The 19,912-nt window shown below is 38.9% G+C and overlaps 1 protein-coding gene across 2 annotated transcripts in view; it reads left to right on the top strand.

Annotated features, from left to right (window-relative positions):
• STAM (signal transducing adaptor molecule) overlaps positions 1-19,912 on the top strand; it is an 84,831-nt gene that overhangs the window by 40,903 nt on the left and 24,016 nt on the right. For both annotated transcript variants that reach the window (XM_062210521.1, XM_062210522.1), the window contains exons 5-9: positions 1,520-1,666; positions 8,504-8,594; positions 12,056-12,248; positions 14,867-14,961; positions 19,563-19,651. In XM_062210521.1, the coding sequence (XP_062066505.1) occupies positions 1,520-1,666; positions 8,504-8,594; positions 12,056-12,248; positions 14,867-14,961; positions 19,563-19,651 (615 nt within the window). The remainder of the gene's footprint in view (positions 1-1,519; positions 1,667-8,503; positions 8,595-12,055; positions 12,249-14,866; positions 14,962-19,562; positions 19,652-19,912) is intronic.

The following is a 19,912-nucleotide window of genomic DNA, read 5'->3' on the forward strand; positions in this document are numbered from 1 at the left end:
GTGTCCAGTGAGTAAGTAAATGTTATGTTTTTGCTGAAGAGACTATAAATCCATATAACTTTAAGAGGTTTTTTTTTTTTTTTTTGGATTTATTTATTTATTTAAAAGTCAGAGTTACACAGAGAGAGGAGAGGCAGAGAGAGAGGTCGAGAGAGAGGTCTTCCATCCGCTGGTTCACTCCCCAATTGACTGCAATAGCTGGAGTTGTGCCGATCTGAAGCCAAGAGCCAGGAGCTTGTTCCAGGTCTCCCACACGGGTGCAGGGGGCCAAGTACTTGGGCCATCTTCCACTGCTTTCCCAGGCCATAGCAGAGAGCTGGATTGGAAGTGGAGCAGCCGGGACTAGAACCGGCATCCATAAGGGATGCTGGCGCTTCAGGCCAGGGTGTTAACCCACTGCACCACAGCGCCGGCCCCAAGAGTTGGTTTTTTTTAAGCCCTGTTATATAACTATTTCCCCCCATCATTCTTTTCATCTGATAAGAAAACGTGTATTTCCAAAACTAAATAATACCAACCTACTTTAGACACAGTTTTTATTGCCATTTTTGTAGCCACACACAAGTATTTTCCTAACATAGAATCCTTTAGAAATTCTTCCAAAAGTATATGACAATCCTAAGTTTCATCTGAAACATGAATAAGGCCATTGCATGGCCATCACAGGATGTTAATATTTTACCTCTGTTCTCTTTGGCTGAACTTGTACCTGGAGTTCTTCAAAATAATGGCAGGGGAGTTTCCTGTCCAAAATTGCCCAAACCTTCCTGAGATGGGGCTGGTTGTGATTCCAAAGAATCACACACTAAATGCCAGGGTGATCAGTCAAAGGGGAACTTACTTGAGGCTATGGTGTCCTCCTGATAGACAATGAGATGAGAGATGTTCCATCCGGGTATGTCTGTAATGAATGGTCAGGTTTTTTATTGAGTAATATGAAGGTTTAAGGATTTTGGTTCAGGGTTGGGGCTAGTTTCTAGGTTTTTAGCAACATATTTGATCTTTTAGTGTTTCAGGCCACAATTTTAACTTTTGTCAATACCTGGACATGTTGAAGCCCATGTAACTTGATTAGGGCAAAGAAAAACTGGTGAGGTGAACTGAGAGACTTTACTTACTTGATAATGGAATAAAGGAAGTATACCGTTTGTTTTCTCCTTCCAATTTTTTTATTGGTTTTGCCGAAAACAAAATGTCTTTGTCTTCCTGATATACAGTGGTTGCTTAGTTGCAGGGTGCTCTGAGAAATCTTGTTTTGCTGATCTAGCAAATGCTAAAACATATTTAATATTTTAATTTTGAAACGATACATATAAAATGATTCTATGTTTTTTCATTGTGTGAAAATAGCAGTTTATTTCCAGCAACCAACTATTTTAGTATTTCACATGTGTAGTCTAGGAGTTCTTTGTAATTGAAAAGACTCTATAACTCTATAATCTTTCTATTTAAAATGTCTATATTATATCATCAGCCATGAAATTTCACTTTCTCATTAATTTTTTGTTCTGTTTCTTAGGGTCATCCTAAAGTATGTGAAAAATTAAAGGCTCTTATGGTTGAATGGACAGATGAATTTAAGAATGATCCGCAGCTTAGCCTGATATCAGCAATGATTAAGAATCTTAAAGAACAAGGAGTTACGTTCCCAGCTATTGGCTCTCAGGTATTTTATAAAGTTGTGTGTGTTACAGTTTGTTTCTCTAAAATAGCTATGTTTACTTACGTTTTTTTCTCCATCCCCACATAGATTTTACTGCTTCAGAGTAAAATTATTATTATTATTATTATTTTTGACAGGCAGAGTTAGACAGTGAGAGAGAGAGAGAGAAAGGTCTTCCCTTTGCGCCGGTTCACCCCCCCCCCCCCCAAATGGCTGCCATGGCCAGCGCACTGCTGCAGGCTCACTGCGCTGATCCGAAGCCAGGAGCCAGGCGCCCCCTCCCGGTCTTCCATGCGGGTGCAGGGCCCAAGCACCCGGGCCATCCTCCACTGCCCTCCTGGGCCACAGCAGAGAGCTGGACTGGAAGAGGAACAACTGGGACAGAATCCGGCGCCCCGACCGGGACTAGAACCTGGGGTGCCGGCGCTGCAGGCAGAGGATTAGCCAAGTGAGCCGCAGTGCCGGCCTATTATTATTATTATTATTATTATTATTACTAATAATAGTAGTCATACAAGAAAAACATCATAGTGGAATATTAAAATGCTCCAACTTATAATCTCTACTTCCTCACTATTTCTCTTTTCCAACTGAATTGATTTAGCATTTTATAATTTTTTATAGTTTTTTTAATAATTTTTTTTTTTTTTTTTACCTTTAAAAACTTTATTTGAGAGACACAAGGAAGGAGCTACTATTGTGCTAGTTCACTCCTCAAATGCCTCAGTGACCTTTACCCAGGGGCCAAAGCCAGGATCTCTATCTAGATCCCCCATCTAGGTGGCAGGGACCCAATTCCTTGAACCATCACTACTGCCTTCCAGAGTCCTCATTAGCGAAAGCTAGAGTCAGGAGCAGAGCCAAGCATTGAACCCAGGCTCTCTGGTATGGCAAGTGGGTGTCTTTAACTGCTAGATCAAATTCTTTCCCCATAATACAGTTTTTTTTTTAAAGGAGTTATTTATTTACTTGAAAGAGTTACACCGAGAGAGAGAGAGAGAGAGAGAGAGAGAGAGGGAGAGAGAGAGGGAGGTCTTCCATCTGCTGGTTCACTCTCCAGTTGGCCACAAAGGCCAGAGCTGTGCTGATCCGAAGCCAGGAGCCAGGAGCTTCTTGCGGGTCTCCCATGTCGGGGCAGGGGCCCAAGGACTTGGGCCATCTTCTACTGCTTTCCCAGGCCACAACAGAGAGCTGGATCAGAAGTGGAACAGCCGGGACTCGAACTGGCATCGATATGGGATGCCGGCATTGCAGGCAGCAGCTTTACCCGCTGTGCCACCGTGTTGGCCCCCATAATACAGTTTTAATAATGTAGACAGATTTGCTTTATTGTATCAGGTAACACTGACTATCTAAATGCTCTGAATGCTATAGTTTTATCTACAGAGAATGACAGCTCAAATATCACAATGTATCTTTAAGATTTAACGATGGAAGTCAAGTTCTTTTCATTGTAAAATTCATGAATAACTTAAAAATGAGATAAAAGAGCTAAATGGATAGACACATATGAAACACTTCTCTTAGAGAGCTGATCAATAAATAAGTCGTCTTCACTCCCCTGCAGACATGATTGAAAGGCCTAATTTTTTCTATCACAAAACGAAAAAGATTATGTAAAATCTCTAATTCATTCAATCTCTAATTCATGTCATATGGAAAAAAAAATCAGTGAATACTTTTTTTTTTTTAAAGAAATTTGTTTATTTATTTGAAAGAGTTACAGAGAGGGAGGGAGAGACAGAGACAGAGATTTGATTCTCTGGTTCACTCCCCAGATGATCACACATATCAGTGCTTGGCCAGGCTGAAGCCAGGAGCCAGGAGCTTCTTCTGGGTTTCCCATGAAGGTAGAAAGGGCCCAAGTACTTGGGCCATCTTCTGCTGCTTTTCTCAGAATATTGGCAGGGAGCTGGATGGGAACTGGAGCAGCTGGGACACAAACCAGTGACCATTTTGGATGCCAGCATCTCAAGCAGTGACTTTAACTGCTGTAGCACAATGCTGGCCCCAGTGGATATCTTTTGTATTCACTTTGACTTTTGGGTAATGGTCCTTTAGGATGCCCCACTAATCAGGGTGATTCAAAATGTGTGGTAGTTGTCTTTTCCCACCATATGTATTGGAATAGATTATAATGAGTGGCATAAAGTCATGGACAAAAAACTCTTAGTGTGGAAACTTAATTTAGACTTACGAGCACTTCAGAGAGTCTTGTAGATTAGCTGTCCTTCAAACTTATCTGAACTTTCTTCCCAGAGCATTTTCACTTAACTAAGGACTCTTGAAAAGATCCAGAAGACATCCAGAGAAAATGAAGCAAGAAATATTGTTCTTCTTACTTAAAAATGGTTTATTGATAGCTGGCTTTTCCTGTGTAGATTAATTTCTAGAATCTGTGTAATTAAGAAATAATTGTATTCAGAATATTCCAAGATGTTGTAAATTTCTTGATAACAGAAACAGTGTTTGCTTATCAAAAGTGGACTACTTGCAGAGAACCTAAGAGTATGGTTAGTTCAATTGTATTTTCTATACATGTTCTAGAACTTGTTACTCAAAATGTGGTTTATTGAATGGTATCACCTGCATTACCTGGAAGCTTGTTGGCAGTGTAGCCTCTCAGCTACCACTCAGACATACAGAATCCTTATCTCCATTTTAGTAAGATCCTCAGGTGATCATGTGTGTATGTTGATGTTTGAGAGGCACTGCTCTGAAGTTTTCAGTGCAAATAAAAATAACATTTTATTGCACAAAGAGGCTTACTCTTAGAAGGAAGGACAATTAATAATATGTAGCATTGTGTGGTTAATCTAGAATCTTAGATAGCTTAGGAACAACTTGAGGGATATTCTGTTCCTATCCTCTAATTTTACAGATGAGGAAACTAACACGGTTAAGTAACTTACCCAGGGCCACAGCTAGCAGTTGACAGAACTGGAACTAGAAAACAGGCACAGTGACACTCAATTCAGTATTCTTTCCACTACCCAGTCTTGCTTCTGTTTGATATAGAAGTTGTTGGATATGTGTCTGTCCAGATGGATTTCAAAAAGAGCAAGAAGTGGAGGGAAGTGGAGTAAAGTTATTTTGGTCTAGATAATGTAAAAGGAATAAAATTCTGTTTGCTGTGTCAGCTACAGTAAATACATAAAATGTATATAGAATATGATGAGGTAGGATTTTTTTAGTGACTTATGAAAAGCTTTAGAAATCATGTATATAAAGAGCTTCATGTTTAAGGAAAAAATGTCATCTATGTTCAGTTACAATATTCCCTCTAGATTTTTTTTCCAAATATTTATTTATTTATTTGAAAGGCAGATTTAGAGAGAGAGAGAGAGAGAGAGAGGTCTTCCATCTGCTGATTCACTCCCCAGATGGCTACAACAACTGGAGCTGGGCCCATCCAAAGCCAGGAGCCAGAAGCTTCTTCTGGGTCTCCAAAGCGGGTGCAGGGGCCCAACCACTTGGGCCATCTTCCACTGCTTTCTCAGGCCATAGCAGAGAGCTGGATAGGAAGTGGAGCAGCCAGGACTTGAACCGGTGCTTATATGGGATGCCAGCACTGCAGATGGTGGCTTTACCCACTACGCCACAGCGTGGGCGCCTTCCTCTAGATTTTATAACCGCTTAGTTATTTAAGTCGTCAGTACATTTTCACCAGACTAGCTTTTGTCAGAGCATACTTAAGAGCTCCCAGAAAATATGAAGATTTTTCTAAGTAAATTTTTTTTCATTCAAGTACATACAAGTACAGGGGAAAATAAGGTAAAAAATAATAAAAGTCATACTTTGGTTACCAGCTCATGCCAATGCAATGCTGTTTGTACTAACTTTTGATATATAGATACAAGTAAACTAATGCCATAATATTTGACTAGTTAGTAAGACATATATAATTTACTTAGGACCTGAAGATAGAAAGGGACTTTGAAAAGTGTGTAATTCAAGAATGTAGGGCTTTCTTCTGTACTTCCTACTCAACTGATGGACTTCCTTAATGTCACAAAAGATCAGTGTAGCTATAATGTGAAATTTATAAAACTGGCAAGAAAGATTGATACAAATAAAGTTTCTCCTCAGTACTTTGAATTTTTGGAAGTGTTTTATAATTAAAACATTATCTAAAGAAGATTACAACTAGGGATGGTTCAGAATTGAGGGTACCTAAGCCTGTAGAGAGTGAACTCTACAAATACCCTTTATTTTGTTTCATTTCATTTCATTTCATTTCATTTCATTTCATTTCATTTCATTTCATTTCATTTCATCTTCCTCACCTTCTTCTTCCCCTTCCCCTTCCCCTCCATCTTCCTCCCTCCCTCCCTCCCTCCCTCCCTCCCTCCCTTCCTTCCTTCCTTCCTTCCTTCCTTCCTTCCTTCCTTCCTTTCTTCATCCACTTGAAAGGCAGAATTACAGAAAGGCAGAGAGAGAGAGGGAGAGAGAGAGAGGGGTCCTTCATCCGCTGGTTCTTTCCCCAGATGGCCTCAACGGCCAAAGCTGTGCTGATCTGGAGCAAGGAGCTTCTTCTAGGTCTCCCACGTGGGTGCAGGGGCCCAAGGTCTTGGGCCATCTTCCACTGCTTTCCCAGGCCATGGCAGAGAGCTGGATTGGAAGTGGAATAGCCAGGACTTGAACTGGAACCCATATGGGATGCCAGCACTGAAGGTAGTGGCTTCACCCACTATGCCACAGTGCCGGCCCCACAAATACCTTTCTCCTTACCTACTTTTCCACAAATAAATGCTTGGGTGTTCATCTGACAATGTGAGATACAGTAAGTGAAGAATTAGAACACAACTTATCATGTTGACAAAGAGCATTTTGCTTTTTATAGTTAACAAACATTTATTGATTACTTGTAATATTTATTCACATTCTCTCAAGGAACATGTGATCTGGTTGTTGTGGGGACAGATGTTTTGCTGTATTATTATAATAGAAGCTGATATCTATTGTCTGTTACTGTGTGCCAGCTGCTGTTCTCAGTGCTATACATTTGATCATTTGAGTATTTTTTGAATTCTATTTTAAAAAATATTTTTCATTTGCTTTAAAGGCAGCGCGAAGGGTAGGGGAGAAAATGAGAGAGAGAGGGAGAATGAATGAATATGAGAATGAGAGAGAAAGCAGTCTTCCATCCACTGGTTTACTATCCAGATGGCTTACAATGGCCAGGCTGAAACCAGGAGCTCAGAACTTCATCTTGTCTCCCATGTCGGTTGCAGAGGCCCAGGCCCTTGAACCATCACCTGCTGCTTCCCAGAATGCATTAGAAGTTAGCTGGATTGGAAACAGTAGCCAGGACTTGCAGCAGCACTCCAGTAGGGAATGCAGGTGTTCCAAGCAGCAGTTTAACCCATTGTGCTACAATGCTCACCCCTAGAACTAAAATTTTTTAAGTTGATTGTTCTGAGGATTACAGTATACTTTGTATACTCTGGATTAATATTTTACCATTTGCTGTAAAATGCGGAAACCTGGCAACTATACATAGGTCAACTTATTCCTCAACTGAGCATTTTTTATGATATGATTGTATATGTATCACCTCCATTACATTATAAACCCCCTAGGACAGTGTTATGGTTTTTTGTTTAAACTGCTTAATGATTGTTGAGTTGAAAACTCAATAAGGAAAAGAGTAGATGGAGCAAAAGGAACCAGAGGGAGAGAACATACCATAGGTGGAAGCAAATGTGTTATCAGAGTGTAGAATACCACTACAAGGACTGCTCAGGAACTGCTAGTATTTTCTGGTAACTGGTAGAGTAGTTGAAAATATGGCTGATAAGATAGACTGGATTCTGATTTGCCTTCAGTGTTATGAAAAACTAAGAGGTCATGAAGGCCATAAGGCTTAGAAACCTGTAATTCCAGAAGTGTTAAACAATTTGTGTATTGACTTATTTGTATATTGCTTCATTTACAAAAGATGTTTCTTATAGACAGTAATACACTGTCAGAATTAACTATTTGTATTTTGGTTTACAAAACAGGATTTTATGAGCATTTACATTGTTACATGCAACAATGTTTTTTTTTATATATATATATATGTATGTATGTATGTATATATATATCATCCTGTGCTTTGATCTGGAAGGGAACATTAAAATATAACCATTGAATAGATAACAAATTTGTTTTAAAATGAATTGTTTTTAAAATAATCATCTCATTCCCTCTTCCAACCCCTTTTTAGAATTTTTCTGTAAAAATTGAAAATCTCCTTTAGTTTTTCTTTCCCGAATTACATATTACCTGCTTAAACTGTTACAGAAATCTGGGAGTGTCTGAGATGTCTACTCTTTTTTTTTTTTTTTTTTTAAATTTTTTTTTTAATTTGGAAATCAGAGTTACACACACATACACACACACACAGAGGGAGGGAGGGAGGTTTTCCATCCAATGATTCACTCCTCAATTGGCCACAATGGCTGGAGTTATGCCGATCTGAAGCCAGAAGCCAGGGGCTTGTTCAGGTCTCCCACTTTCCCAGGCCATAGCAGAGAGCTGGATCAGAAGTCAAGCAGCCAGGTCTCAAACCTGCGCCCATATGGGATGCTGGTGCTTTAGGCCAGGGCGTTAATCCACTGCGCTACAGTGCTGGCCCCTGAGTTGTCTACTCTTAAGTGTCCAGTTGTCCTCAGTCTGTTTCCTCTAATTCTTACTCTTCTCCCTTTCAAGGTACAAGTTGCTCCAGTTTGGATTTCTTTCTTCTTCAGAAGTTTGTGATGAGTTGATGAGAAGGGTCTTGAGATTTCTTGGATTAGGTGTGTTAGGAGAATTTGAGAACAACTTTCAACTATTGTGTTCCTTTTCTTGTGTTAGGCTGCAGAACAAGCAAAAGCAAGCCCAGCTCTAGTAGCCAAGGATCCTGGTACTGTGGCAAACAAAAAGGAAGAAGAAGATTTAGCAAAAGGTGCGTTTTTAAGTTCTTGGTGGGAAGAAGTCTCTGAATATTTTTCCCTCAGGTATTTCATGAAAAAAAAAAAAAAAAAACAAAACTAAAACTTGACATTCACAGCTGAAGTCTACTGTCTTCCTCTCCTCAGTTTCATTTCTTTGCTGTCCTCATCAGAGTCAACTGTTAATCTTGTGTGTCTTTTTGCTGTTTTTATATTTTTACCATACTGTATTTCTGCAATCAAGTACTTTGTGTCCAACAAATGCATTTTCATAAATAGTACATTAAAACAGATATTGTCAGGGTGATGGAGAGTGAGGGAAAGAACGAGAGATTTCCAATTACTGATTGATTTATCAAATGCCCTCAACAGCCAGGGCTGGGCCAGACAAAAGCCTGAAACTCCTCCCAAATCTCCTGCATGTGTGTTTTGGGCCCAAGTACTTTTTTTTTTTTTGACAGGCAGAGTGGACAGTGAGAGAGAGAGAGACAGAGAGAAAGATCTTCCTTTTGCTGTTGGTTCACCCTCCAATAGGCTGGTGCGCTGCAGCCAGTGCATTGTGCTGATCTGAAGGCAGGAGCCAGGTGCTTCTCCTGGTCTTCCATGCTGGTGCAGGGCCCAAGCACTTGGGCCATCATCCACTGCACTCCTGGGCCATAGCAGAGAGCTGGCCTGGAAGAGGGGCAATTGGGACAGAATCCGGCGCCCTGACCAGGACTAGAACCCGGGGTGCCAGCGCTGCAGGCAGAGGATTAGCCTATTGAGCTGCGGCGCCGGCCGGGCCCAAGTATTTGGACCATCACCTGCTGCCTGCCAGCAAGAATTAGTGGGAAGCTGGATGGGAAGCAGAGTAGCTGGCATTCAGACCGTTACTCTGATATAGAATGCAGATATCCTAAATGGCAGCCTAACTCAATAGTATACTCTTAATTACCATCTGCAGCTCTTTTAATGAAACATTATTTGTGAGATCTATTCATGATGAAACATATAAATGAAGTTCCTTTGTTAACTGCTGTATAGTATTCCAATATGTTAATATACTATACTATTTCTGTCTTCTTACTGATCTACTGATCAATATTTGGTTTTGTTTCTGACTTTTTCATTTTAACAAATGATGCTGCAGTGAGTATCCTTGTATATGTTCCTTTGTGTGTATGTATATGTGTGTAACTATTATATGTACCTTAAAGCAGTGCTGTTGGATCATGGGATTGGTTCATTTTCAACTTTACGAAATGGCTCAGTGACTTTTTTTTTAAAGATTTTTATTTATTTATTTGAAAGGAGAGGCAGAGAGAGAGAGAGAGGGAGGTCAGTCAGTCGGTCGGTCTTCCATCCACTGGTTGATTCCCCAGATGGCGGCAAAGGCCAAAGCTGCACCGATGTGAAGCCAGGAGCCAGGAGCCAGGAGCTTCTTCCGGGTCTTCCATGTGGGAGCAGGGGCCCAAGGACTCAGGCCATCCTCTACTGCTTTCCCAGGCCATAGCAGAGAGCTGGATCGGAAGTGGAGCAGCCGGGTCTCGAACTGGCGCCCATATGGGATGCCAGCGCTTCAGGCCAGGGTGTTAACCCGCTGTGCCACAGCACTGGCCCCTCAATGACTTTCTTATCAGCAGCATATGAATACTTTTAAAATTATTTTTGTGTGTGTGTGTCTTTTTTTTCAGAGTAAATTTCTTTTTTTTTTTTTTTTTTTTAAGATTTTATTTATTTATTTGACAGGTAGAGTTACAGTGAGAGAGCGACAGAGAGAGAGGTCTTCCTTCCATTGGTTCACTCCCCAAATGGCCACAATGGCTGGAGCTGTGCCAATCCTAGGAGCCAGGTGCTTCTTCCTGGTCTCCCATGCAAGTGCAGGGCCCAAGCACTTGGGCCATCTTTTACTGCTTTTCCAGGCCACAGCAGAGAGCTGGACTGGAAGAGGAGCAGCTGGGACTAGAACCAGTGCCCATATGGGATGCTCGTGCCATAGGTGGAGGATTAACCTACTGCACCATGGCACCGGCCCCCTATTAATACTTTTTAAACTGCTGATAACACTTTGTATTGTCTTTAATTTTTATAAATCTGATAGATGTGAAATGGTATCCAATTTTTATTTTATTTCCTTGGTTGCTGGTGAGGTTGAGTTTTTTATTAATATAGTCCTTGGCTATCTGATTTCCTCTGAGGTAAATTATCTTTTCCTTTGTTTTTGAATTATGATATATGGTGGCCTTTATTTTAGATATTAATCTGTTGTCTATTATATCTGTTGTATGTTTCTATTCCTGGTATTTGGTTTGTATTTTAATTTTGATAATGGTGTGTTTTATTAACTATAAATTTTAAATTTTGATTTTTTTGTTTTCTGTTACACTTTTTTTAAAACATGTATTTACTTGAAAGTCCGAGTTAACACAGAGATAGAAGGAGAGGCAGAGAGAGAGGTCTTCCATCTGCTGGTTCACTCCTCAATTGGCCGCAATGGCCGGAGCTGTGCTGATCTGAAGCCAGGAACATCTTCCGGGTCTCCACGCAGGTGCAGGGGCCCAAGGACTTGGGCCTTCCTCTTCTGCTTTCCCAGACCACAGCAGAGAGTTGGATTGGAAGTGGAGCAGCTGGGACTCGAACCAGCACCCATATGGGATGCTGGCACTGCAGGTGGCGGCCTTACCCACTATGCTACAGCATTGGCCCCTATTACAATTTTTAATTTGTGCCTTTTTAAAGAAAATTTTTCTTACCTCAGAGTCCTAAAATAAATTTTCCTATATTGTGTTTAATACTTTTAAAGTTATATTTTCATATTGCATATTAAAAAATCAATCTAAAACAGGATAGAATAGAAGTAGTTATGGGTTCTCTTAAAAGCGAGGTAGTCAATGCTTTAAGATTATGTTGCAGAGCCCATGTGATCCATGATAATCTTAGGTCTGCACTAGGGGACTGGTGTGGAGATAGAGGAGATGCATTTGAGTCTAATTTGGAGGATTTTTTGGTGAGTCTTCAGACTGAGTATGTAACAATTATATTCCGAGCAATAAAATCCAGGTTCTTATACTGCCCTTGATTTAGTAAGTCTGCAGTGAAATTTGATTTACTTGGCTTCCTGGGTGGTTTTATTTATCATTGTGGGAGTTTAAGCTGTAGGAATATTTTATAAAGGAGAAAGAAAATATAAATTTTCTGCAGCTGGATTGAATGAAAGGGCCTAAGGGGTTATATCTTATTATACTCAGAATAATTTAAATTGTAGCTCTTTGGTAAACATAAGAGTAATCATGCTATTCAATTTCTTCATTAGTTTATTTAAACTTCAGTTGTGAGTGAATGAATAAAATTGACTAAATGATTTGTGTTTGATATAGCATTATTTGTCCTAGTTTTCAAATGCAATATTGAAGAAAGAGTACTTTTACCTTTTGTGCTTCTTTGGATTGTTGGATATATTAACATTTTGGTTCTTTTTAAACTCACTATTTTCCAGCCATTGAGTTGTCATTGAAGGAACAAAGGCAGCAGTCCACTACCCTTTCCACCTTGTATCCGAGCACATCCAGTCTCTTAACCAACCACCAACATGAAGGCCGAAAAGTCCGTGCTATATATGACTTTGAAGCTGCTGAAGATAATGAACTTACTTTTAAAGCTGGAGAAATTATTACAGTTCTTGATGACAGGTAATGGTTATATTAAACATTCATATGAAAATATATAGCATATTACTCCTGTGTTTCACATTATTTCTGTTGAATGCAGTTACCAAATATGATATAATATATTGACCCAGATTATTTTCTCTGCATGACTGTTGGTTGACTTGCTTGTGTAATATTCAGTGAATTCTTATTTCATCATTGAATTTTTTTCTTGCTTATTATTTAAATGGTTTTTTATTTGCTTTGGAGGACTTGTTTAATTTTTTTTTTTTTACAGGCAGAGTTAGACAGTGCGAGAGAGACAGACAGAGAGAAAGGTCTTCTTTTTTCTGTTGGTTCACCCCCCAAAGTGGCCGCTATGGCCGGTGCATTGCAGCCGGCATGCTGCGCCGATCTGAAGCCAGGAGCCAGGTGCTTCCTTCTGGTCTCCCATGTGGGTGCAGGGCCCAAGGACCTGGGCCATCCTCCACTGCACTCCACAGCAGAGAGCTGGACTGGAAGAGGAGCAACCGGGACAGAATCCGGCGCCCTGACCGTGACTAGAACCCCGGGAGCCGGCACCACAGGCAGTGGATTAGCCTAGTGAGCCGTGGTGCTGGCCATGTTTAATTTTTATTTTTTATGCCATCTAATGATATAGATTATAAAAAAAATTTAAGGTTTTAGAAAATACATTGAATATGTGTATTTATGTATGAAGTTTGTAAGAAATATATAATCTATTGAATGTCTTTATATAGAACAGCAGTCTGTGCAATATACTTATTGTACATTGAATTACATATATTATTGTAGGGGAGTGATAATGCATTAGTTTTTTTTACTATCACTTTATGGTATTTTATTTGACAATGAATTGCTACTGATAATGTACAAATATTTGAAAATAATTTTTAAAAATAAAGTTATTCCTATAGGATTACTTTTACTGATTGTCTTAGCCCATTTGGGCTGTAGCAGCAAACTGCCATAGACTGGGTGTTTTATAAACAACAGAAATTTATTTCTTCTAGTTCTGGAGGCTAAGAAATCTCAAGATCAAGGTGCTCGCAAATTTGATGTCTAATGAAGGTCTTACTCCTAGTTCATAGATGGCTATCTTTTCCTTGTATCCTCACATGGCAAAAATGGCAAATGAATTCTCTGGGTCTCTTTCATAAGGTCACTAATCCCACTCATAAGGGCTGTGTTCTCATGGCCTAATCACCTACCATGGCATATCCTCCCAAATCCCTCACTTCCTGATACTTTGCAGTTAGGATTTCAAAATACAGATTTTGAAGGGAAACAAAAATTATACGAGAGCACTTCTGTTTTAATATGTTTTATTTGAGTTAGAAGAAAATGTAGTAAAGTTTGAGCTGGAAATTGCACAAAATCTTGGTCATTCATTCTTTCAAAAATTGAATACTTGCCAGCTTTCTATATAGTAGCACAAGGGATATAGTGGTAAACATGAATATACAATAGGGAGTGTTCTGCTTGTAAACTTTCTGTGCTTTGAGAGCAGTGGAGAGCAGTGTCTTCTTTCTTACATGTTTACTGTTGGGAGAAAAAATTGCTAAGGAGTAGAAATTTAGGTAAGGAGTGTACCTTTATTTTTATTTTATTTTTTTAAAGATTTATTTATTTATTTATTTATTTATTTGAAAGTCAGAGTTACACACAGAGAGGAAAAGAGGCAGAGAGAGAGGGGGGGGGGGTCTTCCATCTGATCTGATGGTTCACTCCCCAGATGGTCACAATGGCCAGAGCTGTTTTGATCCAAAGCCAGGAGCCTCCTCCTGGTCTCCCACGTGGGTTCCGGGGCCCTAGCGGCTGGGCCATTTTCCACTGCTTTCCCAGGTCATAGCAGAGAGCTGGATCGGAAGAGGAGCAGCTAGGACTCAAACCGGCACCCATATGGTGGGTGCCAGCACTGCAGGTGGCGGCTTCATCTGCTATGCCACAGCGCCAGCTCCAGGAGTCTACCTTTAAATCTCTATTATAAAGGCTTCTTATGCTGGAGACCACAAACCACCTGAAGTTGACAATTTTTAAACTTTGCATATCTATTTTTGGGAGAGAATTTACAACTTTATTACATTCTCAAAGCATCTACTGGCTTTCCAAAAAGACTATGTGTTTAGTAAATTCTCTGTGACCCTATTTCTCATTTTTTTTTAAAAGATTTATTTATTTATTTGAAAGAGTTACACAGAGAGTTGAGAGGCAGAGAGAGAGAGAGAGAGAGGTTTTTCCATCCGATGGTTCACTCCCCAGATGGCTGCAACGGCTGGAGCTGCGCCGATTGGAAGCCAGGAGCTTCTTTTGGGTCTCCCATGCGGGTGCAGGGGCCTAAGCACTTGCGCCATCCTCCACTGCTTTCCCAGGCCACAGCAGAGAGCTGGATTGGAAGTGGAGCAGCTGGGTCTTGAACCGGCGCCCATATGGGATGCCAGCGCTTCAGGCCAGGGCATTAACCCACTGCGCCACAGTGCTGGCCTCCGTATTTCTCATTTGTAATAAGGATACATTCATTGACACCTTTACTGCATTGTTGTTTCAGATATAGTAGTAATATAAGCTAAATGGTATAGAAATAAAGACTTAAAGAAATAAAAATCTTTATTATAGTAAAGCATTCTTTTTTGTTGTAGTGATCCCAATTGGTGGAAAGGTGAAACCCATCAAGGTGTAGGGTTATTCCCATCTAATTTTGTGACTGCAGATCTCACTGCTGAGCCAGAAATGAGTAAGTATTTTTCATTATGTCAATGCATGATAACCCATAATCCTCACCTTAGTGACTCTGAAATGGTAGTACCTCTCAGATGTTTATTAGAAACATGCAGCTCTCTATGCCACTCTGGCTGGAGGTCTCTGACTCTAGTAAATCTTGCTTTTTAAATATCAGAAAAACAAAACAAAACAAAATCATACAGCTCCTTAAGCAGTAAATTATTTACTAGAAATGATCTGTACCAAGATTATCTTTAGACAGACTATGGAGTTTATCATATATATTTATGTAGATATATAGATGCCATTATGAAAACACAAATCAATTAAGAAGTGTTATAGAATTTATACATTATGTATTTCTTTCGTCAGTGTGACAGCTTCAGTGTACCCTTATAGAAGATTCTTCCTATTAAAAGGTAGGGATCATTTCCTTAGTGTCTAACCCAGATTTGGAAACAGCGTCCTTTAAGCAACATAATAGCTTTCTTGAGTTCCTATGTTAGATATTAAGATGGAGCCATATTACCTAATATTTAGCTAATCATATAAATGATATTTTGTTTGATTCCAAATCTTTGCTGACTGGAAGAGAGAGTAAACATTTGACACAGTGATGAAGACAGTTGCACTCCATGTTGAATTGCGTTTTTGAGTCCCAGCTCTTTTCTGATTCTGCTTCCTGCTAATCAGTACCCTGGGAGGCAGCAGGTGACAGCTCACATAGTTGGGTTCCTGCCGCCCACGTGGAAGACCTAGATTGAACTCTGAGCTGTGGGCTCTGGCTTCTGCCTGGCCCAGATCAAGTGTTGTAGACATTTGGAGAGTACACCATCAGATTGGAGATCTCTGTCTTTTTCAAATAAAATGAAAAACGTATTTTAAAAGCTAGAAACTGGGAATATTACTAGCAGGTATAATAATTGCAATAGTCTATTAAACTATTAGAAAACAGTTCACTCTGAATGTATTTTTTTTTTTTAAGATTTGTTTATTTGAAAGGCAGAGGAGTGACAGAAGTATTTTCATCCACTTGGTTCACTTCCCAAATGGCCACAAAAGCTGAGCCTGGGGAAGGCCGGAAGCCTGGAGCCAGGAATTCCATATAGATCTCTCATGTGGGTGACAGTGGCCTATGTACTTGGGCCATCTTTTGCTGCCTTCCCAGGTACATTAACAGGGAGCAAGGTCAGAAGCAGAGCATCCAGGACTAGAATCAGTACTCGACCATGGGATGCCACCATTGCCAGTGGTGCTTAACCCACTGTGCCACAATGCCAGCCCTGTTTATATTTCTATTAATACTATACTTTATCAGTCTTCAAAATGCTAAGTTTTGAATCATCAATAAAAGTGTGTTATAATCTCTATTTAAGAAAAAAAAAGTTCAAGTCTAGAAAGACTACTGGTAATTGAAATATGTAGAGTTTTTGGAGAGTTTTTATATAACTTTTTTTAACTGCTGTTAACCTGGTAGAATATCTCATCTCATCTTTCTCTAATGCAGATGGGAAAAAGTTACAAAGCCATATGATGCTTAAGTATTTTTTAGTTTTTACGAATTGTAAGGAAAGATCTTTGTCTTAGTCACCTTTTTTATTTCCAAAAACATCTAATACTGGATCTTTCCTGTAATAAATACTACATAAAATATTTATAGGAGACGTGATAGATAAATATGCATGTTAACAGTAAAAAGATATTTACTTCTTTTTCAAGGGAAAGCTTTAAAAACAAACCAGAAATTACAGATCTTAATTAAATGATGACTTCTCATAGTTATTGCCAGGTTATCTTGATCTTGACACTCTTATAGACACATTTCTGATATCCATTCTTTCTATGAAGTTCTTTTCCTTCCCCCTCCCCTCCCTCCCCTCCCCTTCCCTTCCTTTCTTTCCTTCCTTTCTTTCATTTATTTGAAAGTTAGAGTTACGGGCAGAGGAGAGGGAGAGGGAGATCTCTCATCTGCTGGCTCATTCCCCAAATGGATGCTAAAATTGGGGCTGAGGAAGGCTGAAGCCAGGAACCTGGAACTCCATCCGGGTCTCCCATGTGGCTGATATGGGTTCAAGCACTCGGGCCATCTTCTGCTGCTTTCCCAGGCACATTAGTTGAGAGCTGGATCAGAAGTGGAGCAGCCAGGACTCAAACTGGCACCTACATGAGATGCTGGCATTGCAGGTGGTGGCTTAACTCGCTACAACACAGTGCTGGCCACATGTTCTTTTTCTGTTAGTACTCAGAAACACATAGAACTTTGTTCAGATGGCATTGCATATTATGTCAGCTTTTTAATAACCTTAGGGCAGTTGTAGTGGTATGGGGTTCTTTTTTGTTTGTTTTGGGGCTTTATTTTTGTCCTGAATCAGTTGTCAGGAAGGATGGAATTTGCTTGGATTTCTCTTCATGATAAGATTGAACATCTAATTTAGAACATGTAGCCATTTCATCATTTTTTCATCATGTGTCAATGAAGCTTCACTGAGTTTTTTTTTTTTTTCCGTATTTTTCAAGTTCATAGAAAATTTAAATTAAAACTTGTTTATTTTAGTGCACAAACATTTTGAAGTCTATGTGTGGCTTTTTCATACTACACTTTTTTCATGAACTTTTTAAAGACCCCTTGTTTCAGTCTGGAAAACCTAAAAGGGAATTAGGAACATCAGACCTTATGTAGTGGGTTTATACTTGTAGTTCTTTTTTTTTTTTTTTTTTTTTTTAAGATTTATTTTATTTATTTGAATGACAGAGTTACAGAGAGAGGTAGAGACAGAGAGAGAGGTCTTTCATCCACTAGTTCACTCTCCAGATGGTTGCAACAGCAGGAGCTGTGCCGATCTGAAGCCAGGAGCCAGGAGCTTCTTCCGGCTCTCCCATGTGGGTGCAGGGGCCCAAGGATTTGGGCCATCTTATACTGCTTTCCAGGCCATTGCAGAGAGCTGGATCAGAAGAGGAGCAGCCGGGACTAGAACCAGTGTCCATATGGGATGCCAGCGCTTCAGGCCAGGGCTTTTAAACCACTGCGCCACAGCGCTGGCTGTACTTGGAACAGACACGCTAGGATGATCTTTGTAAGCATCATTCTTTTTGAGGAAATAGAAACCCTCTTCATTTAATGTGTCAACTAGAAAAATCTGCTCTACTTAGCTAGTTTTGTTTTGGAGAGATACCGTATTGGGATAACACTTTCATCATGCATATGAACACTTCAAAAATTACCTAGAACATGGAATTAAAAGAGGTATTTTGGTGTAAAGATTTTAAAATCCATGTCTAATTTTTTCATGATACATATCGTTTATGAAATTTTTGAAGATCCCTCTGAATGGATTTCAAAAAATCTTTACATCAAAACAAACATCATTAATTCTGTTTTCATTAACTTTTAAAAGTGCCCTCATGTGTGTATATAAAATAATTATTACATATACATGGTAATGGTATTCCTGTGAGAGAAAGGGCTGCAAGTTCTGTATTGTAAGCTGCTAGAATATGAATTCTGCCTTATGTTCTCTTAAAGGCAAGAATATTAATCCAACTTTTGATTGTTAATAGCTCAAGATAGGAAAAGCAAAAGTGCTTGTAGTATATGTGTCTTTTCCTTCATGGGAAAATGAATCAGCTGAAACTTTTTGGTATTTAGAAGTTTGCTTTATAATGACTTGAATTAGATTAATATATTCCTTATGTTGGGAATTAAATTGTTTCTATTTTGCTTGGAAGTTCACAACACAAAATATATAAATGATATTACTTGTTCTAAGGCCTTAATTTTGCCCATCTTCCTTTCCATCTCAGTTCTTAATATTTTTATGGATTCTGGCTGATCACGTTATTATAGGGTGAAATGTACTGAAAGGAAGTTCATTACTTTAGTGCTTTATATGCCTCTCAGTATTATTTGGAGATTGTCATATTAATAATCTTATATTTACTAATTCATGTTATATTAAAGAGTTCCTGAAGATTGCTTTAGAGAGCAACAGAATTATGTGCTTCATGTCAATGATTTGCTGATCCCTTAATTGCCATTTTTAAATTTCAAACTATAACTACAAAGTATAGGTTGATTTTCTAGAAAATTTGGATCCCTGCCAAGGCAACTTGCAAAATACTTCATTGGCCTGTATTTTCTCTTGCCTGCCTTTTAGACATGCAAGAGCATCTATAAATGATTTGTTAACTCATTTTGCTGAGATGTGTGGTTTTTCTATCAAAAATGTTTTTACTTTGAAAAGGAGTTGTAATTTTAAAAGAAGATGTATTTTAAATAGAATTCACTTATGCCATTATAAAATTTTTTTCAATAATTTACTAACTCTGATATGTAGTAGATGATTGATGAATTTTAAGTTCAGAAATATACCTTTTAGTGAAATATTGTATGGAAAATGTACAATCTTTATGAGAAGACATTGAGAAATCTTAACAGTTTCATAAAATAAAGTTTTGTCTTTGTTGACTAAATCTGCAACCCAGTTGTTTTTAAGTTGAGTCTCAGCTTGATGGGAATGTAAGAGAAATCCAAATTCTCTCTTGGAACTTAAAATGCTTTAAAATAGATTTTTAAGTTTATTATAAGGAGAAGATAATTCTTACAATATTTTACAGTTAAAACAGAGAAGAAGACGGTACAATTTAGTGATGACGTTCAGATAGAGACAATAGAGCCAGAGCCGGAACCAGCCTTTATTGACGAAGTAAGTGATTTCATGGCAATAGATAACATTGGTAATTTGTATTGAAGTACTTTTGCCTTCTTTTAAAAGAAATTGATTACTTGGGTACTCTTGATTTTTTTCATGTAAAAATTCAAACAGTACAGATAAAGCAGATTGTTTGTGACACTTCCTTTGCAGACCAACACCCTGTCAGTACCTCATTTTTAATTCCTGCTTAATATTTTATGGAATGAGTTTATGGTGATTTTTAAAATTATTCTATTGTTGGACGCTTCAGCT

The sequence above is a fragment of the Lepus europaeus genome, chromosome 14 (assembly GCF_033115175.1).
Source record: "Lepus europaeus isolate LE1 chromosome 14, mLepTim1.pri, whole genome shotgun sequence".
Classification (NCBI taxonomy): Eukaryota; Metazoa; Chordata; class Mammalia; order Lagomorpha; family Leporidae; genus Lepus; species Lepus europaeus.